This window comes from Lissotriton helveticus, chromosome 7, assembly GCF_964261635.1.
Source record: "Lissotriton helveticus chromosome 7, aLisHel1.1, whole genome shotgun sequence".
In the NCBI taxonomy this organism is placed as follows: domain Eukaryota; kingdom Metazoa; phylum Chordata; class Amphibia; order Caudata; family Salamandridae; genus Lissotriton; species Lissotriton helveticus.
Genome location: NC_136068.1, coordinates 1,524,493,625 through 1,524,521,469, shown reverse-complemented (window position 1 = coordinate 1,524,521,469; position 27,845 = coordinate 1,524,493,625). Strand labels below are relative to the sequence as shown.

General features: G+C 42.6%; 1 protein-coding gene across 3 annotated transcripts in view; it reads left to right on the top strand.

Moving 5' to 3' along the window:
• The window catches only part of TMEM143 (transmembrane protein 143), a 229,327-nt gene extending 201,940 nt beyond the window's left edge, over positions 1–27,387 (top strand). For 2 of the 3 annotated variants that reach the window (XM_078654970.1, XM_078654971.1), the window contains exons 7-8: positions 2,552–2,756; positions 26,540–26,846. In XM_078654970.1, coding sequence (XP_078511096.1) covers positions 2,552–2,756; positions 26,540–26,706 — 372 coding nt within the window. In that variant the 3' untranslated portion in view covers positions 26,707–26,846. Of the gene's footprint in view, positions 1–2,551; positions 2,757–26,539 lie in introns of all 3 variants that reach the window. The other variant, XM_078654969.1, reaches the window with a different exon arrangement.
• The last annotated feature ends 458 nt before the right edge of the window (positions 27,388–27,845 follow it).

Genomic DNA, 27,845 nt, shown 5'->3' with positions numbered 1-27,845 from the left:
CAACTTGTCTACCTAATACGTTCATAGCCTAATTAGGGCCCCACGAGCCTTACACGGGAGGGGAGAGTGGCTTGTAGTCACACATACATCAAAGCTGCTCTCTCACCAGTATGCTGTCTGCCCGTGGCTCCTGACAAACCATTGTTTTCCCTAAGGAACCTCAACATTTTGCCTAGGTTATACAAGTAGTAATTACTGGAAGGATAGTTTTTTATAAAATATTTATTGTACTGAACAGCAACATTCAAGTGCTACCTGATGCAACTGTTTTGGGGCAGTCCTGATACTCATAGTCCTTTAATCTATGTTAATGGCTAGAAACCCAATAGCTTAAGCAAGAAAAAGGGCTTTAGGGGTTGGTGGAGAGAAATCAACGAAGTCCAAAACGTATCCCTACTTGTGGCAGAAAATAGGAATAGCTTTGAAAAACGCAATAATAATGAGGGTAATTTAAACCAGATGATGTAAGAGTCCAAGAATGAATTATTGCAAAGGAGTATATTAATGTATTAGCATTATTTACTAGGTTGTACTTAGTAATTTTTATTATGAAAGTATTTAATAATTAAATTAAAAAATAACATAAACTTAAAAATAACAGAATGTCAAATACTTCTAAGTAAAATCTTAGGGATGGCTGAAGATATCAAACTTGACAACGATGGATGCATGGCTGTATGCTAGTTGTGCTTCTTTGTCTGTGTGACTGTTTTCAATCTGCTTAAGTGTTTGCCTACAGTAAGCATTTCTTTATGATAGCTATCTGAAAGTGCTTGCCTAACCTGCAGAACAACTGCTCAAAAGCACTAGCAAAAATGGTTGAAAATTCCTTCTTTGCCTTTTAAAATGTTAGATGTGTGCCTGCACAAAAGCCAAACCTCTTAATTAGTCAGTTGTGTGTTTTTATTGTGCACATTTTGTGAACTGAGGGTAAGGTGGGCTTTTCCTGTAAACCATTCACTTATCAGAAGGTACCAAATCTACATCGTTAAGAGTTCTCACCTCGTAAAAATGCATGGGAATGTTAATGGGCCAAGTTCACGCTCAGTGGCTGCTTGTAGGTAGCGGTGGCGGGCAGCGGAGGCTGGGAGGGAGAGGGGTTAGGAGAAAAAAAAAAGACTTACCTGCTCATCGCCAGTCACCAGCCACAGCCTCTTCTTTGTCCTCGGTGTTCATCTGGCTCTCAGCACTACCCAGGGTCCCCGAACCCAATCACAATTCTGCTTTCACCATGACGTGGTACAAAAGGAGGTGGTGATGGACGGAGCATCTGAACCAATCAAACACTCACACCCAGTCAACAGATCTGGGTTTAATCAATCACCGTTCTTTAGCCCACTCTGCCACCCCAGTTCAGACATGGCCATATGCAAATCAGTCTGACCCTGTGCCTCATGGGAACAGTCCAGCCCGAACTGCCAAGCCAGGCTGAAGACGTCTGAAATGCCAGAAACCGGTCCTCGGAAGCTTGTTTCTGGTCCAGGGAAGGCATGGCTTGGCAGTTCGGGCTGGACTGTTCCCATGAGGCACAGGGTCAGACTGATTTGCATATGGCCATGTCTGAACTGGGGTGGCAGAGTGGGCTAAAGAACGGTGATTGATTAAACCCAGATCTGTTGACTGGGTGTGAGTGTTTGATTGGTTCAGATGCTCCGTCCATCACCACCCCCTTTTGTACCACTTTGTTCGCCATAAGTTGTCAGGGTGTGCTCAGACGTGAGTCCCTTGCTCACTTTGCCACTGGATTCAAGCAAGCCGGGCTGAAGACGGCTGAAATGCCAGAAACCGGTCCTCGGAAGCTTGTTTCCGGTCCAGGGAAGGCATGGCTTGGCAGTTCAAGCTGGACTGTTCCCATGAGGTACATGGTCAGACTGATTTGCATATGCCCATGTCTGAACTGGGGTGGCAGAGTGGGCTAAAGAACGGTGATGGATTAAATCCAGATCTGTTGACTGGGTGTGAGTGTTTGATTGGTTCAGATGCTCCGCCCATCACCACCCCCTTTTGTACCGCTTTCACCATGACAGCCGCCTCGTGATTGGTCTGAGTGCCGTGGTTTGGCGCTCAGATAGAAACTGAGAGCCTGTGCATGTTCTCCACCCAGGCTATGCATTACAGCCTGGTGGAGAACAAGCAAAGTGTGCATGACTCTTTGGCCTGCCCAAGAAGGCCTGCCCAACTGTCATGCGCACCTTAGATGCAGCAACCACTCCTCCTCCCTCAACGTAATGGGAGCCCAGCCCCATCCCACCCTAACCTGGCTGCAAGATACTTAAAATAAATGACTATACCTTCTGTTATTAACATCTTATTTTTCTTTTCACGTTGATCTAAGAGCAGTCGGACGACATTCCTCTGCCTTAGCGTAGGAGCCGCCACTCACACTATATAAAACTGGAAAACATAAACAAAAATGTGTATATTCATATATATGTGCACATATATAATGGATCCAAACCCGTGAAGATCTGTGTACTGGGTTCTTAGCTATTTGTTGCGTTGTACAGTAACATTAAACTTTTAATCATGTGTGTTAATCCTTTTTCCCCAGACCTTCGCCCAACGACGCAGGGCACACTCGTTGGAGCTCGCCCACATGCTGTACTACCGCAGCACCTCTAATAACGCCGAGCTTCTGGGGGCTCTTACCATGAGGGCACAGGAAGAACATGCCAAAGAGGTGATCCTGGCACAGAGTTTCCTCATGCAGCTCAGAGCCTCCCCCAGCACCACCATCCTGCTCGAGTGCCCGACAGGTTTGTCCTGATCATTTCTTTGTGACTCTCACATCAGTTGTTTCTCTCTGACTACATGGGTGCTTCTCAGTGGTTCATTCTCAAAGTACTCTAACTCAAAATTACTTTTCTTTTTTGGGTTAAAAATTATCTAACTTCAGGGTGATTCGTGGTTGTTGCATAATGACTTGTCTCGAAAGCTCTTTGCTGCAGTCAATGGGGAGGCTGAACTCATCAAGAACCACCTGGGGTTCCACAGTGAATGCAGAATGTGGATGTTAGGACATGAAAATGGAATTAAACCCCTAATAAAGAAATGCTAACCATAACATATTAATATGATACAAAGCCTGGTCGGGGTAAATAGGCAAAATGGCTGAGTAGATAGACTAAAATGAAAATAGTGAGAACATAAAATAGTGATAATACATATATTTATGACAAATGTTACAAATTATATGCAAAACTTTTAACGCAAACTCAATGAGAACTATTTACCTGTGAGTCAGAAAGGGAAGGGTCTCTCCCATTTTACTCTGTTATGTTATGCAGATTTGTAGAGCGCACTCTCACACAGGAGGGTATCCTAACCCTGGCAGTGCCCCCCCTTGCTTTTCTAACAATTTATAAAATTGATACTTTAACATTTTTATGAAGAATTGAGTGTTTCAAATGGGTATTTCACTGTAGCTTCTTTGTGTCCCCCCAGTCTTTCCCACCTCCTGTGCTTTATACCCAGTCCATGTTAATCTACAGTGTGCTCAATTTTGAAACTTTCCTCACAATGTGTGTGGTTGAAAGCAGGTACAGTTTTTTTGGCGGGCCATCTTTGCACTTTCTGTGTATTCATCCTGGTGGGCATGCGGGGCCCAGAACTTGACCCAGAATCTAACTGTGGCCTCCAGTACTAGATACAGTACTCGATATGAGGACAAGTGAGTTAGAAACGAATCTCTAAATGGGGTTTTCAGAACTGCATATAGTCATGCATTGCTATTGATGTGTACCCTGTCCAACTACACTCCCCCCTCAACTACATATACCTCGTCATATCTACCCTTACCAGTCTGCTAGGTATAAATGCCTCGTCATATGCCCCGCAGTGTTCACCATCATTTAATATTTTTTTATATTAAAAGACATTAGAATAACTCAGCCCATGTGTGGGATCCCAAATTCTTTCGATTTCATTTCTATTTTTTTATTACATTTAAAGAGAAAACATGTATTTCAAGGTAGAATAATTGTGTTTTTTAATGTAATCATATTTCATTGAAATCAATTTTATGACACTAAGGGCCAGATGTAGGTAAATATCATTTACCGATTCTAAAATATTGAATTTTACCGATTCGGTATTTTAGAATCGGTAAATGACATGTAGATAATGATTTGGTAAATTTTACCGTATCAGTAAATACAGAATCGGTATTCCCCATTCATTCCTATGGGCCTGAGGCCCATAGGAATGAATGAGAATTGCCGATTCGGTAAATACCGAATCGGTAATAGGGGGTAGACCTACAAGGGTGGCAGGGTGTCACATTGACACCCTGTTGCACCCCTGTAAAGGGTGCACATGTGGCAGACATACATGCCCTAAGGGCACTGAATAAAAAGCTAAAAATTGCTTTTTGAAAGGTATTCGGAATTTACCACCAACTAATAGTTGGTGGTAAATAACGAATCCTTAAATGTAAAAAGCACTCACTTGAGTGCTCTGTACATTAAGGATTCGGTAATTTACCGAATCGGTATGTTAAGAATTCGGTAATTTACCGATTCCTTAAGTTACCGATTCGGTAAATTACCGAATCCTACAATTTGGCCACCTACATCTGAAAAGCCTAATTCCGGTCGGTAACGGACAAAATTCGGTCATTTCGGCCCTTACCAACTGGAATTAGGCTTCCTACATCTGGCCCTAAATAGTAAAAATTGCCAAGGGAAGGAGGTAGATTGGTGAAACTTTCAAAAGAGTGAATTTTCACTCTGTTCCTTTATGGCTACAGGGAGCTTCACAATCCACGAATACTGCCCTCTGAAGTACATCAAATGTGGCCTTCAAAGACGAAGTATTCCTGTCTGCTTTCCAAAGCACCTCATTTAAATCATCATTGTCGCTGAACTGGTAATTAGTCTGCAAAGTTAAATGGTTGCATACTTTCTCTTCTTGCTCTCATTTTTCACCTCTCAGTGCACTAAGTCGCACCCACTCAAGTCTCTCAGGTCTTTTGGCCACTTTCCTGGACTTGGGCATCTCATAACTGGTCATGTATTCACTCAGCTTCAAGTCGGTCTGAGATAGACAACAGCTTTCCCATAGAGTGGAATATTGCACACTCCCCTTTCTCTTTCAGTTTCTGTACCTGTCGACTACTCGATGGCCTGCCAGCAAAATGAAATCAGCTGAAGTAACGCAGCTGGGACTGGTTAAAAAGCTTGGTTAGAGAGTACTGCTCCAGGAGCTCTGCGAGACTGATGCCTCTTGGTCGCCATCTTGATCACGCCCCCTCAACATACTTTCTAATGCAAAATAAAGGACTAAAGAAATAGTTCATGCCAACATATTGATCAGTAAAGGGAAATACCACATATTAGGACCTCAGAACATTTACAACCTGCTCAATGTGGGAAATTAGATGTGTCCAGTAGATCTTGAAGATACAGACTTTCATATTCCAGTTATAATAAAACACAGTACGTTTGAGAGAAAAGTCACATTTAGAGATGATTAGCTCCAATTTGGGCAATAGTCAACCGACAAACATTGTCAGTGCACGGTGTGGTGGAAGAGGGAGGTTGTTGGCTTATGTGTGAAAAAAGGGTATTTTCAACTGCCATAATTAAACAAATAGTTGTGTTGTAATTTGGCTGGTTATCGGGTGGGTGAAACCTAATCGGAAGAAGGTCTGCTCAGGCATCTAATTCCTCCACATATTTAAAATCTGTTTAGTCATTTTAGTATCTAACAGCTCCACATATACTCACTTAGCCAGTGAATCAGTATTACATTCTTTGCTTATAAGACACTCACCATTGCAAACTTATGTCTAATTTTCGGTTTCCCGAGGTGTACAATTATTTACAACTTTATTGGCTCTAATGAGACCAAATGGCTCGCCACTGCCTTCAGTCCAGTTCCTCACTATTCCTATAGCCTGTATGTTGAGGCAGTGCCACATCAAGTGTATAGAGTCTGCCGCCCCTTATAACACCTAGGGCATGATGATTGACAGTCATTGTATCTTTTAATAAGTTCATTGGAAGTTAAATATGTTGTGTATGTAGTTAAACAGAACGAGCTTAAACCTGACAGTCTCCTCCAGGATAGCCCGGAAGGACGCCCAACCCTGCACTGCTATTATGGCTTGTCTCTCATATTGTAGAAATTGCTGTAGACTGTTCCAGTGACTCCGTAGCGCGAGGCTTGAGGAGTGAGGGCTGTTTTGAACTATTTGCCAGCTCCTGGGAAACCGGGATTAGCTGACACGTACCCACACTGCAGACTAATAGAAGTGTAGGAATTTCCCAGATTTAAATGGTTAAGACAGAGAACGATAAGCCAGAAAGCCAGGAGTTGAGTTGGATGAAGAGGGGTGAAACCCCGAAACCGGTCCCAGGATACTTGTTTCTGGTCCCGGGAGGACCTGGCTTCGCAGTTCGGGCTGGACTGTTCCCTTGAGGCACAAGGTCAAGACTGTTTTGCATATGGCCAGGTCTAAACTGGGGTGGCATGGTGAGCAAAAGAATGATGGATTTAACCCAGATCTCTTGACTGTTTGTAAATGTTTTGATTTGTTTTGCATTCCTTCCATCAATTGTGCCCCTTTTGCTCTCTGTGCAAGTAAGCAATTGCTGGAAAAGCTAGGGAAGTAGTTTTGGTTAAATAGAGTATACACCAGAAAGGGTGTTTACAAAGGTAAGTAACTTTCTCTTTTAGATCTTTAAAGATTTTTTTGTGGCTTTGTTACTTGTTGAGTTTCGTCTTAGAAAATTAAAATCCTGCAGTCTTGAAACTGAGTAAAGTTTTCCCATATCGCTTGTTACAGAATGGTATTACTACATTAAAATGGTGTAGGCAAGCGATGATAGCCAGGAGTGGAACTCCCGGCTTGCGTGGGGGAATCAGTGCCCTTTATGTCCTTTTTGTTGACTACAATTAGGGCAGTTGATTTTACTTGAGAACTATTTGAATTTACTTCTCCAAAGTTAGCACAGCTGTTGGCTCTTCTGCCTGATCAGAAACTCAAGAAATCACAGGTTTATCCTTTGGGATATAGAGTTTTGCAGTTTTTACCATGCTGACTGACAGTAATTTAACAGTTTCACATAGCTGCAAAACATTTTCATTAAAATGCCTACTTGTTTCCTCCTTTTCCTGAACGATTTCCACTACCTCCATCAGGTGTGCTCACAGCAAGGTCACTTCCTTTTAGATAGTATGCATCTTGATGTATCTGAGCTCAGCCTTTTTTTTTAGGATTTTCTTTTCTCCCAAAAATCTATTGAAACCTGGTTTAATCCACTTCACTCTGCATCGTTTGGTACTAGGGATTATTTTCATCTGTTTTTGACTGGATTCTTTTATTTTCCCTGTGGCAAGAAAAAAGACCAGTCAGACATCCCATGAGCTCTGTATTTTATATTTAGCAGAGGATCATCAGCCTGAAGACTGAAGACACTATGAGAAGATGTCTGGGAGAACTCTGAAAGTCAGGCAGAAGTTCAGACTGCCAGGCCTGCAGGAGAAACTTCAAATAGCAGATTAAGGATGTTCCAAGGGGCAAGTAGACATTTTGCCATCTACCGCAGCGCTCTCCTCAAACTCAAGAGACTACCCAAAAGGTAGATATAAGAAGAGCAGCAGAAGAGAGATTAGACAAAGTTCCCATTTGACATCCAGAAAAGGTACTATATCCTCCCCTTCGAGACATGTGAAATCCATAACATCAAATTCCTTTACATTGAGGAGGTGCAGTCGGTAGCCGTCAAAACCTCTTTCAGCGTCGACAGAAAAGGCACCCTCTTCATTGACGTTCAGACCAAAAAGACACTCCTCATCTACATTGAGACCAAGGAGACACACTCCATTTGATGTCGAGGCCTCCATCTGACCAAGACTGCCTTCTGGATCTTTGTCCAAAAAAGCATTGGCATAGCCAATAGGTCTCGCTTTTGGGACCATATAAGTGTTCAGTTATCCAGCATAATATCCTTGGTGCAACAACATCAACTGTTGCATGGCTAAACACTCATAAGGTCCCAAAAGCTAGACCTATTGGCTATGCCAATGCTTGTTCTCTATCCTAGCGTGCCTTAGCTATCTAGAACCTACTGGGACTAGTGAGTAGTACCATGTTGCCTCACAGTCCAGTGCAAGAGGCAAGTGCAGCCATTTTCCGGGACATCCTTCCTATGTCTCACGTGCTCTCATCTCCCGAGTGCGCCACTGGCGCTAGTGCAAGAAAGGGAAGTCAACCCACCCCCACCACCACCCTGGCTGCTGTTTGAATTATAAAGGGCATCTTGTTTGGGGGTTAACAGTAGATTTGTAATTAGGGAGGGCTAGGCCACCTCTATCCCTCGAGTGTATGATATGTTTATAGGCTCTTCGTGTTTTTCCATAGCCCCAAATGAAGCGAGATAGCATATTGTCTATTTCATTAAAAAGTGATAGGTCGAAGTTAAGACAAATTGCCCGGAAGAAGTACAAAAATTTGGGCAGAAAAACCATTTTGATGAGATTGCATCTTCTGATTATTGTTAAATGCAGGTTGTGGAGTCTCGATAAGGTTTTATTTGTCTGTTTCAATAAGGGGTCTAGGTTCAGGGCCACTAGATTATTCAGATCGGATGTAATATTAACGCCAAGATATAATGCATTATCAGTGACTCTTGCATCGTCCACGCTGATGTTGTTATTTATTACAATCTGGGTTTTGGTTTGATTAAGTTTGTACCCCGAGATCTCCCCGAATCTTTTTGCTTCTTCCTCCATTATCCTCGCTGTTGTAATTGGATCTGGTGTAACAATCGCAATATCATCTGCGAAGGCTAGAGTTTTAGTTTCGTCATTCGATGTCTTAATAGGTAGTATGGATGGGTTCATTTCTAGCTTTGCGATAAAAGGATCGATGTAAATGGCGAAGAGTAAGGGAGAGCAAGGACATCCTTGTCTTGTACCTCTAGTCACTTTGATGATGTCCGAGGTGACCCCATTGATCATAACGACTGCTTCGGGAGCGACATACATTTTCTGTACTGCTTGAATAAAATGATCCCCGATCCCACTCTTTGCCATGGCCGACCATAGATATTGCCAGGAGACCCTATCGAATGCTTTTTCCGCGTCTAGCAAAATTAGACCCATAGGGTCTCCTGCTACCTCGGCAATGTCAAAGAGAGTTATCACCCTCTGGACGTGATCTGTGGTTGATCTTCCAGGGACAAACCCGTGTTGCCTGGCAGATACAATTTTATGGATAAAAGGTGCCAATCTGCTTGCTAACAGTTTGGAATATATTTTAGAGTCGTTCTAAATTAGGGTAATAGGACGATATGTACCAAGTTCTGTCGGATCTTTATTTTTATTGGGGAATACTATAATTTTTGCACATGCCCAAGAAGCCGGAGGATGTCCATTCATGAAAACCTGAGTAAACAACTGGGTTAGGATGTCTTTGAGTGAGCTACTAAATCTGACATAAAATTCCACGGGGATACCGTCTAGACCTGGTGCCTTGCCGGATGGAAGACTGCGTATGGATAGTAAAATTTCTATCCAGTCCGGAGTTTCAGCGAGAATTCCCTCATCGGCTTTGGATAAGCAGGGCCTTATATCCGAAATTAGATACTCATCGATTTTATCTTGCTTGATATCTATTTCAGAATAAAGCTCTGCATAATATCTCCTAAAGGCATCCCTAATTTCGTTTGTATCATGAGTTAGGCCGAGAACAGGGTCTCTTATTGCTTTGATCGTATTTTTAAAATTTTGTTCTCTTACACTAATGGCTAATGGGTGCCCTACCTGTTCGCTCCATTCATAGATTCTTTCCCTATTTTCTGTACCTTTGAGGATTGCTTTACGAGTGAATAGTTCAGATATTAAATTTTTTGCTATCGCTACATCTCTAATGGCCTCATCTATGTTTTTCCCCCCTTGAAGCAGTCTAATTAAATCTTCTTCTTTCCTGGCAAGATTCTCCTCTAGATCTTTTAAGTTTGGTTTGGCTTTTTTGTTATTTTGGATAGAAAATCTGAGGGTTTCCCCCTTATCCCTGCCTTTAATGAATCCCAAACCACCTCTAGCGAGGCAATTCCCATGTTGAAACTTAGGAATTCGGGGATCCATTGATCCATATGAGTACAATATTAGTCGTTGGTTAGAAGGGCTCTTTCAAAAGTCCAGTTACTGCGTTCAGATTTAATAATCTCAGTATCAAAACTCATAAGTAGAGGATTATGGTCAGAAAAAACCCTAGGCAGCCTGTTTATAGAGCATTTGGAGAGAATTACATTGGAAATAAACATATAATCCAATCTGGCCAGTTTGCGATGGGGGTGGGAAAAAAAAGTATATCCATGGTTTTGCAGAGTTTTCATCTCCCAACAATATACCAGCTCATGAACATGACAAAGTTCCACCAAGGCCTTATATGTTCTAGGTTTCCGGCCTTGATATTTAAATGTTTGTTCCGAAAGCCAAATTGGTGGGAGATTGATGTTAATATCCCCACACATGATCATGGGAACGGGCCAATGTGCTAATTCATTGGATATGAACCGTAACAGTGTTGGATCGTCTATGACGTTACCATAGATTGATGAGACGGTAAATTTTTTCCCATTTGTACATTGACACTCTGTAATAGCCCATCTACCAAATGGATCTGAAGCTGATCTTAAAAAATGCAAACCCCCACCTCGCGCTAAAATAGCTACCCCACGAGTTTTGTTTGGTTGTGTGGTGGCGACGACAACTCTATATCCCAGATCTTTGAGCAGATGTCTTTGTGACCCCTCGATGTGTGTTTCCTGAAGACATATTATTTCTGCTCCTAATGAATGTAGACCAATTGCTAATCTTTGCCTCTTTTTCATATACCCACATATATTCATAGTTAGTATTCTCAGTTTAGCCATCGGTTTTATAGATTTTGTGTACATCTATAGTTAAATCTTTTTTAGTCATAAGACGGTGTGCTCTTCTTGTCCTATTTCTAAGCCTCGTCATAAATTCTACCCTTTCATTTTGTCTGTACCGCTGTCCCCTTCCCCCTCCCCGTCTACCCCACTACAGCTAAAGCCCCCCTCTCCCCCCTCCATCTAATGAGGCTACCTGTTGCCCGTGGGCCCAGGTTATGGGCATCTCGCAGGTCCATCGGAAGTAGGTGGCTCTTGGCCCTGACCCCTGTAGCTTCTGAAGAGCTGATTGATCCTAGTCGGTGATTTTGTTCAACAGCTATCAGTTATAAGCATTTAATTATTACACTATAGCACCACCTGTCGACCCCCTTCCTAAAGGAAATTCTCAGCTCTCCCTCTCTGCCTATGTCTCAGCTCTTTGATTTCAAACATATGGTCTCTATTTATAGTGTTTCTTCCCTTTGGATAGATTTTCTTTATCTTTGCTGTGATCGGTGATCTCTTCCAAATAGGATTGCGCCTGGATTTTGCTGGAGAAGCTTCTCGTTGTACCTTTAAATATGACTTTTAGTCTTGCTGGATTAAGTAAGAACACTGTCGCACCGATCTTTTCAAATGGGGTAAAGAGTTGCCATAGTCGCCATCTTCTCTCGACCGTTGCATGGGCAAAGTCAGGTCTGCTAAAGAAAGCATATCCTTTTTATTGTCTTTTTCTGGTCGGTCTTGCCAAATCAAAGATTGCTTCCCGTAGAAGAAGGTTACCGAAATTGACAAGCATTGCTCTGGGATATTGCTCTGATCCTTGTAACCGTTTATTGATGGTAAAGGGGAAGCGGTGGGCTCGCTGGATCTCCTTCTCCCAATCCCATGAGGCAAGTTTGGGGAATGAGTCTTTAAACAGGGATAGCATATAACTCCTTGGATCGTTCCCCTCCACTCCCTCGGGGATCCCCAGTATGAGTAAGTTACTGCGGCGAGCCCGATTTTTATGATCCTCTACCTTCATCGTTAGATCACGAATACTCTCCTCTTGTGATTTACCTTGTTTCTGCAGAGCCAAGACGTCAGTTTCGAGATTCTCTGTACGTTGTTCGACCGAGGCCATTCTATCTGAGATTTCCAGACATGCTTGGCCCACTTTACTGATTGCCCCTTGGAGTTTCTTGATGTCAGATTTAACGTCCAGCTGAAACTTCTTTATTGAATTGAATACGTCTACCAGGGATGGTTCACTTACCACCGAGTCATCGCCTATTGATTTTATTTCAACTTTTGAGTCAAACTTGGTCATAGCGTGTGGGGAAGTGTTCCTGTGTTTTGGATCAGACCGATAGATTAAGTCTACGTTACTTCCTTGATCAGTAATATCTTCGTCCAATAATTTGTTTTGTCTCCTTTGTCTTTTTTTCTTTCTTTCTTGTTTTTTCTTAGCGCTATTATCTTTAAGAGAATTATTGGTTTTTCCCCTGGGGCTGGAATTGGAATCAGATAGATCCGTGGAGTTTGTGTTGATTACTTCGTGTCGTAATCCTTGGGGTTCGCTCGAAGTTGACATCCCTGTCTCGTAGATTTCAGACTCTGAAGCTGATTCAGGCTCTGATTCAAGGTCCGTTCCCTGCTTATTTGTATTCGAGATGTTTGGGTTTGGGTTTGGATTTAGGTTAGAGTCTCTTGCATCTTCTATGTGTACTAAGCTATTTATCTCTATACTACTCGCATTTATCGATAATATTGCATCGGAGGCGCAATGATCGGCTGATGAATCGCCTTCTTCGACTGGTTTACCCTCTTCAGAGGATTCTGTTTTATCTTTAGGATCTGGGAGTCTGACACTCGTGGTGTTATTTGTGGTGAACGTAGATCCATTCTTAATACCCGCCTCTGGAGTGCCATGATGTTCGCTCAAATTATTTAGATTCCTCTGAGTTTTAGGTGTAATGCTTTCATTGATTTCTATTTCCACCGGGTTCTACTGATTGGCAGGCTCTTTAGAAACTGGACAAAATATTGTTGAGATCCGCGGTTGGGAATCCTGTGGCAAACCACTCGACTTAGCAGCCGATTTTAGATTTTTAATTGCCTGTAATCGCTTTGCTTTTTTTGCCTGTAGTTCTAAATTGGCCTGCGTCTGTTGAGACTCCGGACCATTTTCCTGATCGTCGTCTTTGTTTTTGCCTTTTTCTTTGCCTCTTTCGCTGGCTTTTTCTTTTTCTTTTTCCTTTAATTTATCTTTCGGTCTGTCTTTCGGTCGGTCTTTATCTTTCTCTTTTTCCTTTATTCTTTCCCGGTTTTTATCTTTTTCTTCTTTACTTTTTGCCCCCCTCGTCTCGATCCGCCGTGCCATATTTCCCTGTCCTTGAATTTCAGCATCCTCCAGAATTTCCTGCAAGTTTACTTCCCTCTGTAAACTAATTGTATCTTTATCCTTAGCATTCAGGTTGTGGTGTTGATTCTATTTACTCGATCCAGATCCGCTGATAGACCCTTCGCCATGTAGCGTGCCAGCGGTTGCCATATTAGACACTCGCCCGGTCCCCTTTTTCTTTGATTGTGCTTATGCTTATGCTTAAGTTGCACCGAAAAAACGAGAACAATTGTTGCAACAGCCGCTGAATATTTAGAGCACCTAAGTCTGGGAGTAGTAGTGGATTTACGTGTCATGCTCAAAGCACCCCCAATTGTGGACAGTAATCCAGTGCAGCCTCAAGGTTTTCTCCAGGCTCCCCAAGCAATGTATGAAAAAGATGCCGCCTGCATCCGTCTCTTTCTTTTCTTTTAAATTTTGGACACACTGCTCGCAGCCAAGATGACAGAACCTCCGCACTCTCTAGACCCTCCGCCTCGGGCTCCTCTTGGTCCAGTGAACACCTGTCACTGCTGTTTGCTCAGCTTGAATCGCCTCGACTCTGACTCTGTTCGGCTCTGTTCGGCTCTGCTCGTCGTCTGTTCGCCGGCACCCGGCTGGGCCTCCTCGACTCCCGCCTGGGTAGCTGGGTAGCGGATCGGTAACTCGGTCTCACTGGTGAAGCTATGTTATGCGATGTCGACAGTTGGTGCCCGTCACTCGGTACCTGCGAGGCTCACCAATGTCGCTAAAAGGCCCCTTTTATCTCTGAAGTATTAAAGCCTTAATGTCCTGGCTCTCGGAGCCTTTTTTTTGGTTTTGAACGGCTTCGGCTTCGGCTTTAATCGGCTTCCTGCACAATGCTGCCTTCGCTGACTCCGCTGCTGACTCCGTTACTTCCGCTGGCTCTACCGGTCTATCGGTCCGCTAACACCGATGGCTACTCTGTCCCCGATGACTCCAGTGACTCCGGCGGGTACACGGTATTACTGTGCTGCTTGGCAGGTAAACTACTGCTCCGGTGAGTACATTCTGTCAACTTTTGTGTACTCTGGTTGCTGTGCTATTAGCGGATTGAACTTTCGTAGCCCATAATGATCCTCAAACAGGGGCCAGGAGCTAGGTAGAGCACAAGCTACTCCTCACGGTCTCACGGATGCCATCTTGCCTTTCATCAACCCCCAAACAAGATGCAACGCCCATTTGTCCTGTTCCAACTCCACAGAAACTAATCTTGGGTAATAACGCTAATAACCACCTTTGGAAACTACCATATGATTGCCATCTAAAAAAAGAACGATTTAAAACACTCAAGGGTATTTACACAGTTTGGAACATGGTTCGGAAACATCTGGCGATCGGCAGGTTTTCATATTATACTCCGATCGAAAACAATACAAATCTTCCTGTAATTTTTCAGGATTCCTGTATGCGGCGAAGGGTTAGTTTAGGAATCTCGCAACTCGGTTCTTTTTACGATTACATGGGCTTTTGTTCATTTGAATAGCTAAAAAATAAATACGGGCTGAGTTCGCACGATTTTTTAAAGTTTTTGCAATCAAGAGATTTTATTCTCAAAAAGGGGGGACCCAATGGTTGTTTTAAGAAAATCCCCACAATCAACACCGTGGTCAGCTCGGCAAGGGTAAAAATTGGAGATATTTATAAAGACTTAATTGCTGTATTACCAGACGATGTGGATAAACATGCCAATAATTGGCAAAATAGGATCGATATTACAGAGGATCTAGATCATAAAGCACTTGAACTTTCCAGCTCTATCCTAATGTCCACCAAGTTACAAGCTCAGTTCTACAAAACTTTTTTCGACCTTTATTATACACCCGAAAAAAATTCAAAATGGGGGGAGGGGAAGGGGACTCTCTGCCCCAGATGTACTAGACCCAAAGCTGATCTGATACATATGCTAGCTTCATGTCTACATTAGAAAATATTAAACGAGATATCTCCAACTTTCTATCTGAAATATTAGAGGTCAATATAGAGATCAGCACAGCAGAAATTATGTTAGGGGTGGATAGAGCTACCAGACCTATCGCCATGCAGGGACTCATCTATATTGCTATGGCAGTTTTAAGAATCTGTTTAACTTCTGCATGGCTGGATCAATACCCACCCACATTTCAACAGTGGCAGACGCGCTTCTTAGCTACATATAATCTAGAAATTGCCATTTATAGCCTGAAAGGTATCAAGAAGAAAACAAAGGGATTAAAAATTTGGGACCCAGTTAGACTATGGCTAGGGAGCCCAGTCTAGATCAATATTGTAACCGAGAAGTATCGAGTCCGCAAGGAATGGAATGATGTTTTATGTGTTGTTTTTTTTTTTTTCTTCGCTGTTCTTATTCTTCGAAGCCTGTATTTCTCTATTTTTTTATTTAATTCTTAACTCTTTAAATGCTATGTTTCAAATTATTACCTGTACCGGGAGGCGGGGTCCCAGGGGGGAGGGGTGGGGGGGTCAAACGTGATGTTGTAAAAAGATTTTAAAAAAACTTAATAAAGACTTGTTAAAAAAAAAAATATGAATTATAAAGTGCAACAATAATCAGTGTTCAGAGGGCCCCTCGGGCCTTTGCACCCCAGTGTCACTGCACCTGCTAGAGGCCACGCCCCTGCCAATGTGCCATGCCTTTGCCCTTCACCTCAGTCTAAATCCACTGCACGAGTCTGCTCCCCAAACCATTTAGGGCGTCCACCCAGAGCACCAAGCAAGTGCACCCCAGCCGCCTCTCTGGTGCCACCGCCGGTGCCCCATCAGAGAACACATCTGCACCCCACACACCGTAACGCATCAATCCAGTCCCCTAAAGCAACGGGTCCTTAGCATTAACTTCGGGCCCTCTACAAAACAGTGCAACACACATCTGCCCCACCTCCTTCACTGCAGCATTGAAACCAAGCCCGTGCCCAAACCTCACAATCATTGTACAAAGCGGAGGTGTGCGTAGATAGTGGAAAAATTTATAGCCTACCACCCCCACGCACCGGTGTGGCACCCCAACAGGAAAGAGACAGCTGCAGGCTTGATATCTTTCCTCTACTGGAGGTGGGGGGCACCACTCACTCAACACAAGAAATCTTCTCCATCGCCAACTGTGCTTAGCCTAATCTCCACCCGCCATCCCCCTCCAACACCTTGCTTCTCCCCCCCACTCCATCTCCCCCCCACACCCAGCCTCCCTGCCGTTTGCACCGCCTCCGGCCATCACTAACTCCGACATGCAGCTGTCTAGACCAGAGGGCACAAGTTTACACTGACGGTGCCCTCCTGTCTGTCCAAATCCCGGCTATTCAGAAGCTGGCGATCTCTCTGTCTGTGGCACCTAAGCATGCGTGTGTGTGCGTGCGTGCGCGTTTGAGGGACTGTGCATGTCTGTGCGCGTGCACGGGTGTGCAAGACTGTGTGTGGGCGAGCACACAGGCGGATGTCTGTGGTGGTGCACTCTTAACAACGCAACTTGTGCGCAGTACGTCTGAGTGCACAGAGTGCGCTGGACTGTTGTGGGTTAGCACCAGGGCACAATCCTAAAACAAGACATGACATTGCTGCCAGCAACCACAATAGGCATTTAACAGAGGTGGGGAGGCCAAGAATTCACGTGGCGATCTGAGCCAGGGTTCCGGCTTGGCTCTAAGGGCCCAAGAGCGAGCAAAGTCTATAAAAATAATATGTGTCTGCATGCGAAACAGTTGGAACTTTACTGGAGTCAGCGGTCGTGACAGACACCTCAAGGGTCTAATGAAATGTTCGTCTGTATTGTGCAAATTGTTGACATTATTATATTTATGAGCCACTTTTATAGACTACTGTTTGAATTCTGGTAGAGTTGCAAAGCCTTCAGCAACCTTCATGGGTCGATAAATAATGAAATACCCTGAAAGTTGCCAATTTTTTCAGCGATGAGACACGGTGTAAATTGTGGACGTAAGAGTTTTATAAAAAAATAAGCTTACATTACTAAGAGACTAATCAGTTTGACACCTACTACAATGTAGTGTCTCTGATCGACCACAACGCTCTGCCCTCAAATGCCTGAACTGTAATCAGTATCCGTTGTTGTGCATCTCTACAGCTGAGTTCAATTTTAGTAAAAATGGTGTTCATTGACAAAATACTATGTGAAGTACGCACCTACTGGGGCTAGAGCCGTCTCAATGAATCACGGGGCAACTCGAGTCGCATTATCTTTGCACTATGCTGGATTATGGCACCCTTATTTTTCAATGTGCAAACACCAGCCTACACAGGTGCTTGTGGGGAGTGTGTGTTTAGTTGCAGAAAAAAACAGGCATTACTTAAAGTACTTTGACAGTGCAAATTTGAGCATGTACACATACACACACACATGGCACACAGAAGACACACCACGCGTGCACACGAACACACTGCAGACAGCCACTGCACACAGACACACACTGCAGACAGGCACTGCATACACAGACACCGCAGATAGGCACCGCACACATACTGCAAACTGGCACAGCATAGAGACACACACACACACCGCAGACAGACACCGCACACACATACAAATGATGGGCCTTTTACCGTCGTCCTGCCGAGGGCGCTTGGGATATGACGGCATGCGGAGAGCGGGGAAGTATGGAAGCAGAGATCCAGTGGCTGCTCACACACAGAAGACACACCACGCGTGCACACACAAACACACGACAGACAGGCACTGCATACACAGACACCGCAGATAGGCACCGCACACACACCGCAAACAGGCACCGCATAGAGACTGTCATAAATGCAAGTGTGTGTGTAGGAGAGCTGGGAATGGCCTACTGAACCTCAATTAGTGGCTATTTTTTCACACCAAATCGTAGGTAGGTATGTGTGTGTGTGATGTGTGTAGATATGTGTGGGTGTGCACTGTTAGCCTTAAAAAATAAAAATCTATTGTCGATTATCAGTGTTTGATAGGAAAAAACACACGTAACTGTTATAGCACTGCAAACACAAACTTAAAACTCTCTTGCAGCACAGCCCAAGTTTATTGCGTGTTCCAGTTGCCTCCCATCCGTGGGCCTTTGCCCTAGAAACAAAAACAAAACATAACTGCAAGATTGGAAAATCGAGTCACATCCTCGCTGCCTTAACCTTCAAATGTCAACTCTGCGCTCCGTCCATCATTTCCTTTGGTTTTGCTCTGTCTGTAACATTGGCAGAGGTGGCGGCGAATAAGGTGGTCGAACGCAGTTAGAAGCCCGTGTTTGTAGGAGCCCCGCTGAGCCTTCGCTCTCGCTTCCTAGAGCGCTGAGAGCAAACGCTGGCTCCGCTGTGTCAATATTGGCTAAAAGCATCGGTATCCGGCGGTAATATCTGCATAGATAGTTAAGACAAATGGCTACACTCGGGCAGAGCAGAGGGGCGGTGCAAGTGAGAAACACGGAACAGATGAAGCGGCCGCGAGCCAGCGATGCCTCAAAGAGCTCCAGCCAGTCTTCTGTGCAGCAGAATTCAAGGGGCAGGGAATGGCGGCAATAGACAGCAGATCAAGGGGGAATAAAGCGAAGCATTAGTCCTCGTCTCACTAAGTTGCTGTAAATCTTATTAATTTGCTTGTATTGTAGCAATTAACGAAACGTTCTGCCTAATAGACACACGAGCACTTATAATTTTAAACAAGCAACAAACACGAGCACCTCGCGTGGTGGGGTGGAGAGGGGTGGGGCGGGCGCAATTCACTCGCGAGAGCTATAATTGCAACCTGATGGGCCGCGCGCTCCCGCAAGTGAATCTCCTGATGTGCACGCGTTGCCATTGAAGGCAATGGAACGCGTGCACGTGCTTGGCTGAAAAGCCAAAGCGACTGCAAAAGGTCATTTGCTTTTGCAGCGCATGCACGCTGCGAAGGAGAGACCTAAAAAGGAGAAGATTACCAAGGTCTTCTGATTTTTAATATTCCAGGGTGTTCTCTCTTCTACCCATTGATGTCACGTCGTGGTTAGTCTCTCACCTACTCCTTAGCCATGGAGTCCAGTCTCACTACATTTCCCTGGACACCACCCACTACTTCAGTAGGTTTGAGGTCCCCACAAGGACCAAACTCACCAGTGGGCCCTCAAGTAACACCCACGCTGCATAGGCCTGCTCCTAATAAAATTCTTTGAAAAGGAGGAGAACATTCTTTACATTTTTTTTTTAGAGTTTATATAGCGCAAACTAGACCCGAGACATTGAGTATCAGAGCGCTTTAAATAGCACCATTTTTGTTACAGAAGGACACATTCATTTTTGTTAGGCACAGGGAGATTAAGTGATTTGCCCAGAATCACAGGATATTTAGCGTTGCTGCCGAGACTCAAACGCGGTTTCCCAGCTTCCAGGTAGACCGCTCTAGCCGCTCTACCTATGAGCTCTCGTTGTCCTACAGCGTGCCCTAGACAACATAGTGAGAGGTCAAGTTCAGAACTCATGGGAAACTTGGTCACTCCCCTTCAAAATCATTCTGTACTTCAATTTATTCCTCCATTAGAAATTATTCTTGACTTTATCTAATTCACCTCCAGCAAGAGTATCGCCTATTGATGACATTAATACCTTCAATGAAGTATATTAGTAAGGAGAGCAGAAAAGCTTGACATCCCTAACTAAACAACTACCACTTCTACATTGGTAATCTTTGGGACATTTCATCACAGGGCATCAGCTAGACCTCTATTGCCTTTAGTCCAGTGTCTTTTGGAACCAACTGGAGAAAAGATATAAAGTTCCAGATCAGGAGCCTCTATTCCCTATTATGGATTCACCTCTGTATTTGATCATAGTGTCTGCCATGAGGAAATCGCATGCAGTTGCATCTTCTTCCACTGTACCCCAAAGTAAAAAGAAATGAGCACGCTGACTCAAAAAGGAAAGGCGTGGCACTGCTGCCACAGGAATGAAAACGTGGGTGGTGGCTAGCCTGCTAAACTGCCTGCTAGACTCAGGCACACGCTACTATTAAAGATTTACAAACTGTTAATTACAATTTGAACATTAAACTTAAAACACAATTACCATTCAGTTCTTTTTATTCTTAAAGAAAGAATTGACTTATTTAATACTCAATTCAAAAACATCTTCAGCTTGATGTTTACAAAAAACATTGATATATGTAATTTTCAAGTAAACAACGTAACAAAATACAGTTTTATTCTTTAAACAATGCAAAAGTTGATAGCCCAATGCATTTCGGGACTTGTCATTGTTCCTTCGTCAGGGGAAACACTGTAAATCAAAACATAATCAGAAATAAAACAATTAATTCAGCACTTTAAGATATCTGTAAGTTCAACTTTACATTTCCATGACTCAATACGACTCAATTTAAAGTCATCACTTCAATATAAGTAATGCATGCTAGGTGAAAAACCAGCTGTGTTATGTGTTCATGGATATGAAAAACAGCGCAAGAAAAACCACCACCTGTGCAAAAAAACGTGTGCAAAACCTTCTTAAATACAACTTACTCTGAACTGTAGGTTAAAAACACCCACCGGGTGTAAAACCAATGGTTCAATCCACCAATATTTTGTTTAGTAAAGAAAACATTCATATTAACCCCATCATCTCCATTGTGTGTAATTCAGCGTGAATTTGTACACGCTCATAATTGCACTTACTGTCCAAGTTTAATGCCGATATCGCACCACCTAACTGTATAAACCGAAGCACAAACTGTAAGAACAAAGTTCAAATGGCCATATCCTCTATTATGTACTATGTCAATGAAATGCCCTCACGTACCGTAATTAATGAGCACTAACTCTCACTTCGGAATACAAGAGTCGTTATAAATATATTTGTCCGATGTTAACTCCTGAAGGAAAAAGAAACCAAGGATCTGTAACAAGAGCCGTGCTTTCGAGCGTAACTACCTCTAATAGTTCAATACCACAACCGCACATACCGTAATGCTTGAATGCAACAAGTTCTTAAACAGGCGCCATGAACGCCTCGTTCGTCTCCGATATCCTAGTCATGTGACAGTGAAATGTGCATGTCAACATGACGGGACTACGCTTTTAAAAAACACTCCTGCGATTGGTTCCTATCCAGTTAGTCAGCCCACGTCCCCACGTTGTGGTCAAGGAAACCACTTGACGCCGAAGCGATAACTAATTACAACAAAACCTTATGGAAAAACTTTGTTTTGCCGCACAATATAGAAATACGATGAGAAAGCCACATAAGTACATAATTTTCAAAAAAACGATGGTAACCGTAATTCAACTAGTTAATATAACGTTGTTCAGAGATGAACAGCGCTAATGCGTTATCGGCTATAGACTACAACGTTCGGCAAAAGACTCAGTGCCAGCGTAATACCTGAGTAGCAACACATCAATTATTAAGTGCCTCGAATATAATATCAAATCTAACCACTTTGACTCTAATTTATGAATATACCAAAGTAAAACTAAACTGTGACAAAACAACTTAACGATTAAAAGTAAAAAGTGTGATGTGCAGAAGCAGAAAGGAAGTGACAAATATATACGTGTTAGGATCACAGTATGTGTATGTTTATCCTACAAACACTGTTGTCATGTACACTGGTTGTCAATATACAAATACAGATACATCATACATTAATTCACAGAAAACAACTCATTTTTCCATATGGTCATTAAGACCCCCGTGGGTCATTGTACCAAACGCTTAATCCAGAATGTCTCCCTTTGGAGCAATTTTTTATTAATATCTAAACCAACTTTATCAACAACTGTCTCTATTATTTGAAATCTCAGCTGTGCTATTGTGTGGTGTTTGTCTAACCAGTGTGAAGCTGATGCAGAAGTAATCACCTTTTTGCGGAATCTACTCTTATTTTCAGAAATCCGCGTTTTAATTTTCCTTTCCGTTTTGCCCACGTAGATTAATCAACATGGACACTTTATTGCATAAACAACATTGTTTGTGTTGCAATCTCCTTTATAGCGTAATTTAATCTTTTCACCAGTATGCGGGTGGGAAATAATGTTACCCTGGGTGAAATTCTTGCAATGTACACAATTTGCTCATCGTCGCATACCATCTGTTTCACATTTGTTCAATGATCTTCTACTGCTTAACAACTCTTTTAAATTCTTGGTTCTTGTGTAGGCAAACAATGGTCGCTCTGAGTGAATATGCTGAAAATCTGGTTCTGATTGTAAAAGTTCCCATCTCTTGTTGATGATATTCCTCATGTTTTGTGAGTTGATTGAAAATTTTGAGACAAAACCTTCCTTTTAGTTTCTACTTTATCCGTTTTCATCAACAGGGTGTGACGATTTTGTTTCAATGCCCGTATTGCTGATTCTTCAAGTAGTTTAATGGGGTACCCATGTCTTTCATATATTGCTTTGAATTCAAGAATATTGCCAAGACAGTCATCTTCTTTTGAAATTATACGTCTCAGTCTCAAAAAATGAGAATATGGTAAATTGTTCAGAAGGCTTTGCGGGTGAAAACTGCGGTAATGCAGAAGACTATTTTTGTCTGTTGTTTTTTGCTACAACTTCGTGGTCAGTTGATAGTTATGTATTTCAACCCAAACATCTAAAAATGCATTTTTATTTCTGTTCAATGAATATGTGAACTGTATCCTCAGATTCATAGTGTTCAAACTGTTGATATTTTGAATAAGTTTGGTTTCTGTGCCTGACCCAATAATAAAGATATCGTCAATATATCTGTAGAAAAACTGTAAGTTTTCGGTCCAATCACCATTCAGAAAGATATGTTCTTCTTCGTACTTAGCCATAAACGTATTGGCATAGGCAGGAGCTCCTGCGAAGCCCATAGATGTTCCATTCAGTTGGACGAAGAATCTGTTTCACCATTCAAAGTAACTTTGATGAAGACAAAAGTGAGTGAGTTCAAGTAAGAAAATTAGATTTATTTCAGTTTCAGGATGTTGCAGTAGTAACCATTCTTGTGCTTCCAATCCTTCGGAGTGGGCAATAGATGTATACAATGATACTACATCAATGGTACACAATAAGTATTCTTTCTCTGTTGATAAAGATATTCTCTCCAATTTGAGAATGAATTCTCCTGTATCCTGAATGTATATGTGCCATTCTTGGATCAGTGGTTGTAGACAGTGGTCTATTATTTTGCCAGCTGGTTCAAAGAGTGAGCCGCATCCCGACACAATAGGTCGGAACGAAGGGTCTTCCAAGCTCTTGCGGACTTTAGGCAACATGTAAAGTTTTGGTCTTCGTGGAAATTTAGTTATAAGGAATGTAGCCATGTCCTCTGAAATCCATTCCATATCAAGTGCTTTATTGACTAGTCGTTGAAAAAGTCTCAATATCTCCATTGTAGGGTCTTGCTCCAATGGCATATAGGTATTGGTATCTTCCACATGTAGGTTGACTTTAGTATTATAAAATTCTGTATCCATAAGAACAAGAGCGCCACCCTTATCAGCTTTCTGAAAAGTAAGTTCTTGTCTGCTCGCTAGTTGTGTCAGAATGCTTTTGTCAATTCTACTCATGTTGCTGGGCATCCTGCTGTTCTTTTTCTAATTCAATTTTTTTTAGGTCTTTCAACACGAGTGATTCGAACAAATCTAATGTTTTATGCGAAACGGGAGCTTCAAATGTGCTCTTGGGTATGAACCGTTAACCGTTAACGCTCTGGTCTTTGGGTTTCTTGTGATGTTTTCAAAAAAGTTCCTGAATCTTAGTGTCCTCATGAATTTATAAAAAGAGAAGTCATTCTCAAAACTGTAGCCTGAATATGTTGGTACAAAAGTGATGCCTTTATTCAGAATCTCTTCCTCATTAGATGACAAATTATACGATGAGATATTAATTATGAGGGTATCCCTTGACTCCTCAGTCCTTTCTTGCTTTTCTCTTTTTCCTTTTCTCTGTCCTCTCCTTGTTTTTTGTTTTCTTTTTGAACTGTCGTGTCTGGCGGATGTTCTAAGTCCGTGACCGGGACAAAAAAGACACTTGTTGACCTGAGGATCCGGGCTTTTCAGTTGGTTTCTCCGTTATAGATGATTGCAACAATTATTTGGGAGCAAGTCTGTATCTTTTTCTGTGGCTATGCTCTCACGGAGTGCATAGACCACCCACTTACTGAAAGGCATGAAAACAGCAAGTGTTATGGTCTTGCTAGGACCCTATGACAGATCTCTTTGGAGCTCTTTGCAGAGAGTCACTGGAAAACTGAAAATCTTTCATGAGCGAATGGTTGAAAACTAGAAGCCCCACAGAGGATTCTCAGCCTTTCATTCACTGGCAATTCACTATTCTGATTGCAGGCAGAGGATGAGACGGCCCGGATGAACTCTAAAAGAATACTCTAAACATAATAGATCCTGAAAAGAGGAAGGAGATTAGGAGACACCAAAAGCCTTATGACTAGAGGTACTTCCCACAGAGAGTTTAAACCCCTCAATGGTAGTCACAATAGCACCAACACGAGCAACCTTTTCATCAGAGGAGACCTTGAAAAGGCAAAGGAGGGCAGTAGCTGCAGGAAAACATCCAAAAAAACTATGAAACCTTATTTCCCTCCACTCTGTTAGTCACTCTGGTGGGGATGGGAAAGTGTCACAAATGATCCGCAAGAATGGCAAAATATAACACTTAAGACAAATGAGTCTTGAATATTCACTTAAATTGAACTCCTCTCTACTACCAAAGAAATCTTTTTGGCATCCTCAATAATTGGTTCATAAGGAAGTGAACACCTTACTTCAGAAACTTGCAGTGGAGACAGGAATTTATTCCTGATACTTGCTGGGTCAAAAGAAAGGACTGAAAAGAGTATTCAGACTCATACTCGATCTGAAACTAATAAACAAACGGATACAGAAAGAAAGATTCAGAATTTTGATGTTAAACCAGATTCATCCTTAATTATATCAAGGGAACTGGACGTGTGGAATAGACTCACAAAATGTGTTCTTCCGCGTTTCTATGATAATAAAACACAGGGAAATGTATTCAACTTATTCAAGGCTCTGCTTTTGGCGGAAGTCTGCTTCATGCACGTTTTCGAAGTGTATGTGGAGTCATACATACTTGTCAGATTTCTTGCATCTGCAGGTGAACCCTATAGTTAGCATGCACACAGATATTAGTATTTTATAATGAGCTAGAATTGTTTATGTTGTATCATCACCTAATTAAGGTGCCTGTGGTACTGTAGGCTTGTACATCTCTCTCTCGGTACACGGTAATAGCATGTGTGGTTTCGCAAGCTTGTGCTGCTCATGCTTGGGACACCTAATAACAGACTTTGAAACCGCAGGATTGTGCTGTTCTCTGTCAATCTAATCTTGGCTAAGCCGGTAAGTCTGCCTTTCATGTGTTAAACCATGCACTTAGCATTCATGTAACCGTGCGTTTGCATGCCTTAACACATGAAGCCAAACCCATTGGCCTAACAGAACTGACGTGCGATTGGTGGCTTTATTTTCTGTATTTTAAATTATGTTATATTTGTTCTGTTTTTTTACTATTTATCAACAGTAACTCGTATGTTTTGTCCCCTATATGAAACGTAAATAAATAAAGTAAGTAGAATTAGAAACCATGTCATGTTGGTTAGCATTTTAAAGAAAAGTCAATGTTGGGCAGAATGTTTGAATGGGGTTGTGTTGCTTATGAGAACAAAGATTGTTTGAAAAGAAATAGGTACCAATTAAAAACTTCCCTGTTAGCCAGTGTTGGTTTTTGGCAAAAAATGACTGAATCAGTAGTCGTCACCAGTTTTAGAATGTGGCCCATCTAAAGCAAGTTGATTGTTTAAAACTGGATGTCCCCTTCGATGGCCATTGTGTTGGGTTGCCAATTGTGCAGAAGGACCTGGGTCAGTGACCGAGATTCAACTTGAAATCCACCATGATGATTTAAGGATTGGGAGGTCAGTAGCCGGGGAAAGCCCTCCCAGTTGGGCAGCAATCCATTGGCACTGTGGTCATATAGATGTTTTTGATGTTCCTGAATGAGCATGAAGGTGATTCGAGCAGATACAGAGGTGGTTAAAGAGTTTTTTTAAGCAATGGCTCCTGGTAAGACCTGGGTTATACAGCTTTGTGAATTAGGCGCACACAAACTAGACAGGGCTAGAATAAGCTCTAGGGTTGATGTGCATGTTCTGTATGGAAAATGAAGTTGCTAAATGGACTATTAAGCTGTCTTGGATAATGATTGTTGAAAGAGTTTACCCATGTTGAAGATGAGCATGCTGGATGCAGTCAGATTTAGTGGGGTGGAGTGTTGTAGAAGAGATATCTCTTAATGATTGTTTTCACTTCACAACTTTTTCTTTTTTCTTTAAGATGTTCGAACCATGGAACAAGTAAAGGAACAAGTCGAATCTTGGCTTCAAACAAAAACAGGCCTGGATATTTCCTTCAACATTGATCGAGCATTTGAAAACCTGCAGAGAATTCACTTAGGGCATCAGAAGGAGACACAGACCGAGAACAGGCCAGATCCAGCTTGAATCCCTGGGCGCAGTGAATGTACTATGAGTGGAACAACAACGTTTATGGACCATCTTGGTGATATTCTGGCTTTGTTGTGCACACCAGAATCGGGCAGTGTGCGTACGTATTGCTAGACCCCTCTAACTTGAAATGCCAGCTGTAGGATAAGGGTATGACTACTCCGCTCTTGCATTCAGGTTCTCATCTGGTCACAGCTACACACAGGATGAGAGGTGCTGCCCACATTAAGTGTTGATACATGTGGCCCGAAGAGGATGGGACTTCTCGCCCTGGTGTGATGCACTACTGCTGCAGACTTCAAGTCTGGCCACAAAAATTGTATGCGTTTACTGCTGCACTCCAAGACACTTTACAAATTCAGGGGTAGTTTTAGCTCACAGCAGCCTGCATCTTAAACTTTGAAACGCAGCTTGTTTTGAGTCTCTCATTTGACTAGTCGATCGTCATTATCGCATATGCTTTTGCTTGAAGTTCTGTAAAGTGTGTTTCTAATTTTCAGGTGTGTTATTGTTTTTGTCTCATTGTCAGCACCCCCAACTTCCTCTCCATGATGAGGCATATGTAGGTCCTCCAACACTGTGTGTTTTGTAGGGTGAGATTCTGTAGCCGTCTGGCAGGATCAGTTCATCTGCAGCTTGGTTTTTTTCTGTTTCAGTGGAAATTAAACTACACTTTAAGGAATACGCAGTACCTAGGGACATTATTTCCATTTTTGAGTTTTCCATTAGGTTTAAGTTATCTATTGTTGTAGTCCCATTTTTCTCGGCATGTTTCATCATTGTTTCCTCCATTTATTATTGTTTTCCTTCTGAGTACCTCTTTTTATTTTCAACAGCTTCTTTTTGTAACATAATTCTCCTGGTTAGGTCTCGCTACCTATCGATGCGCGCAAGCGCATTGAGGGAGCGAGAATTCAAGTGCTCGAAATCCTCGTGAAACTAAGGGCTTCTTGCGCCGCGGTTTTCATTAAGTTCACGTGAATCACGTGACAGCAAGCTCCTTCGTGCACGAGCTTGCCTGAGCCTTCTGCCTATCAGCCTGCCAGTTCTCCTCCCCTAATTATTCACTTCACTTGTGACTCCCCACATCAAAGCCTCAGCCTCCCTCCCTTGCCATTTGCTTCCTAACCAGCCTG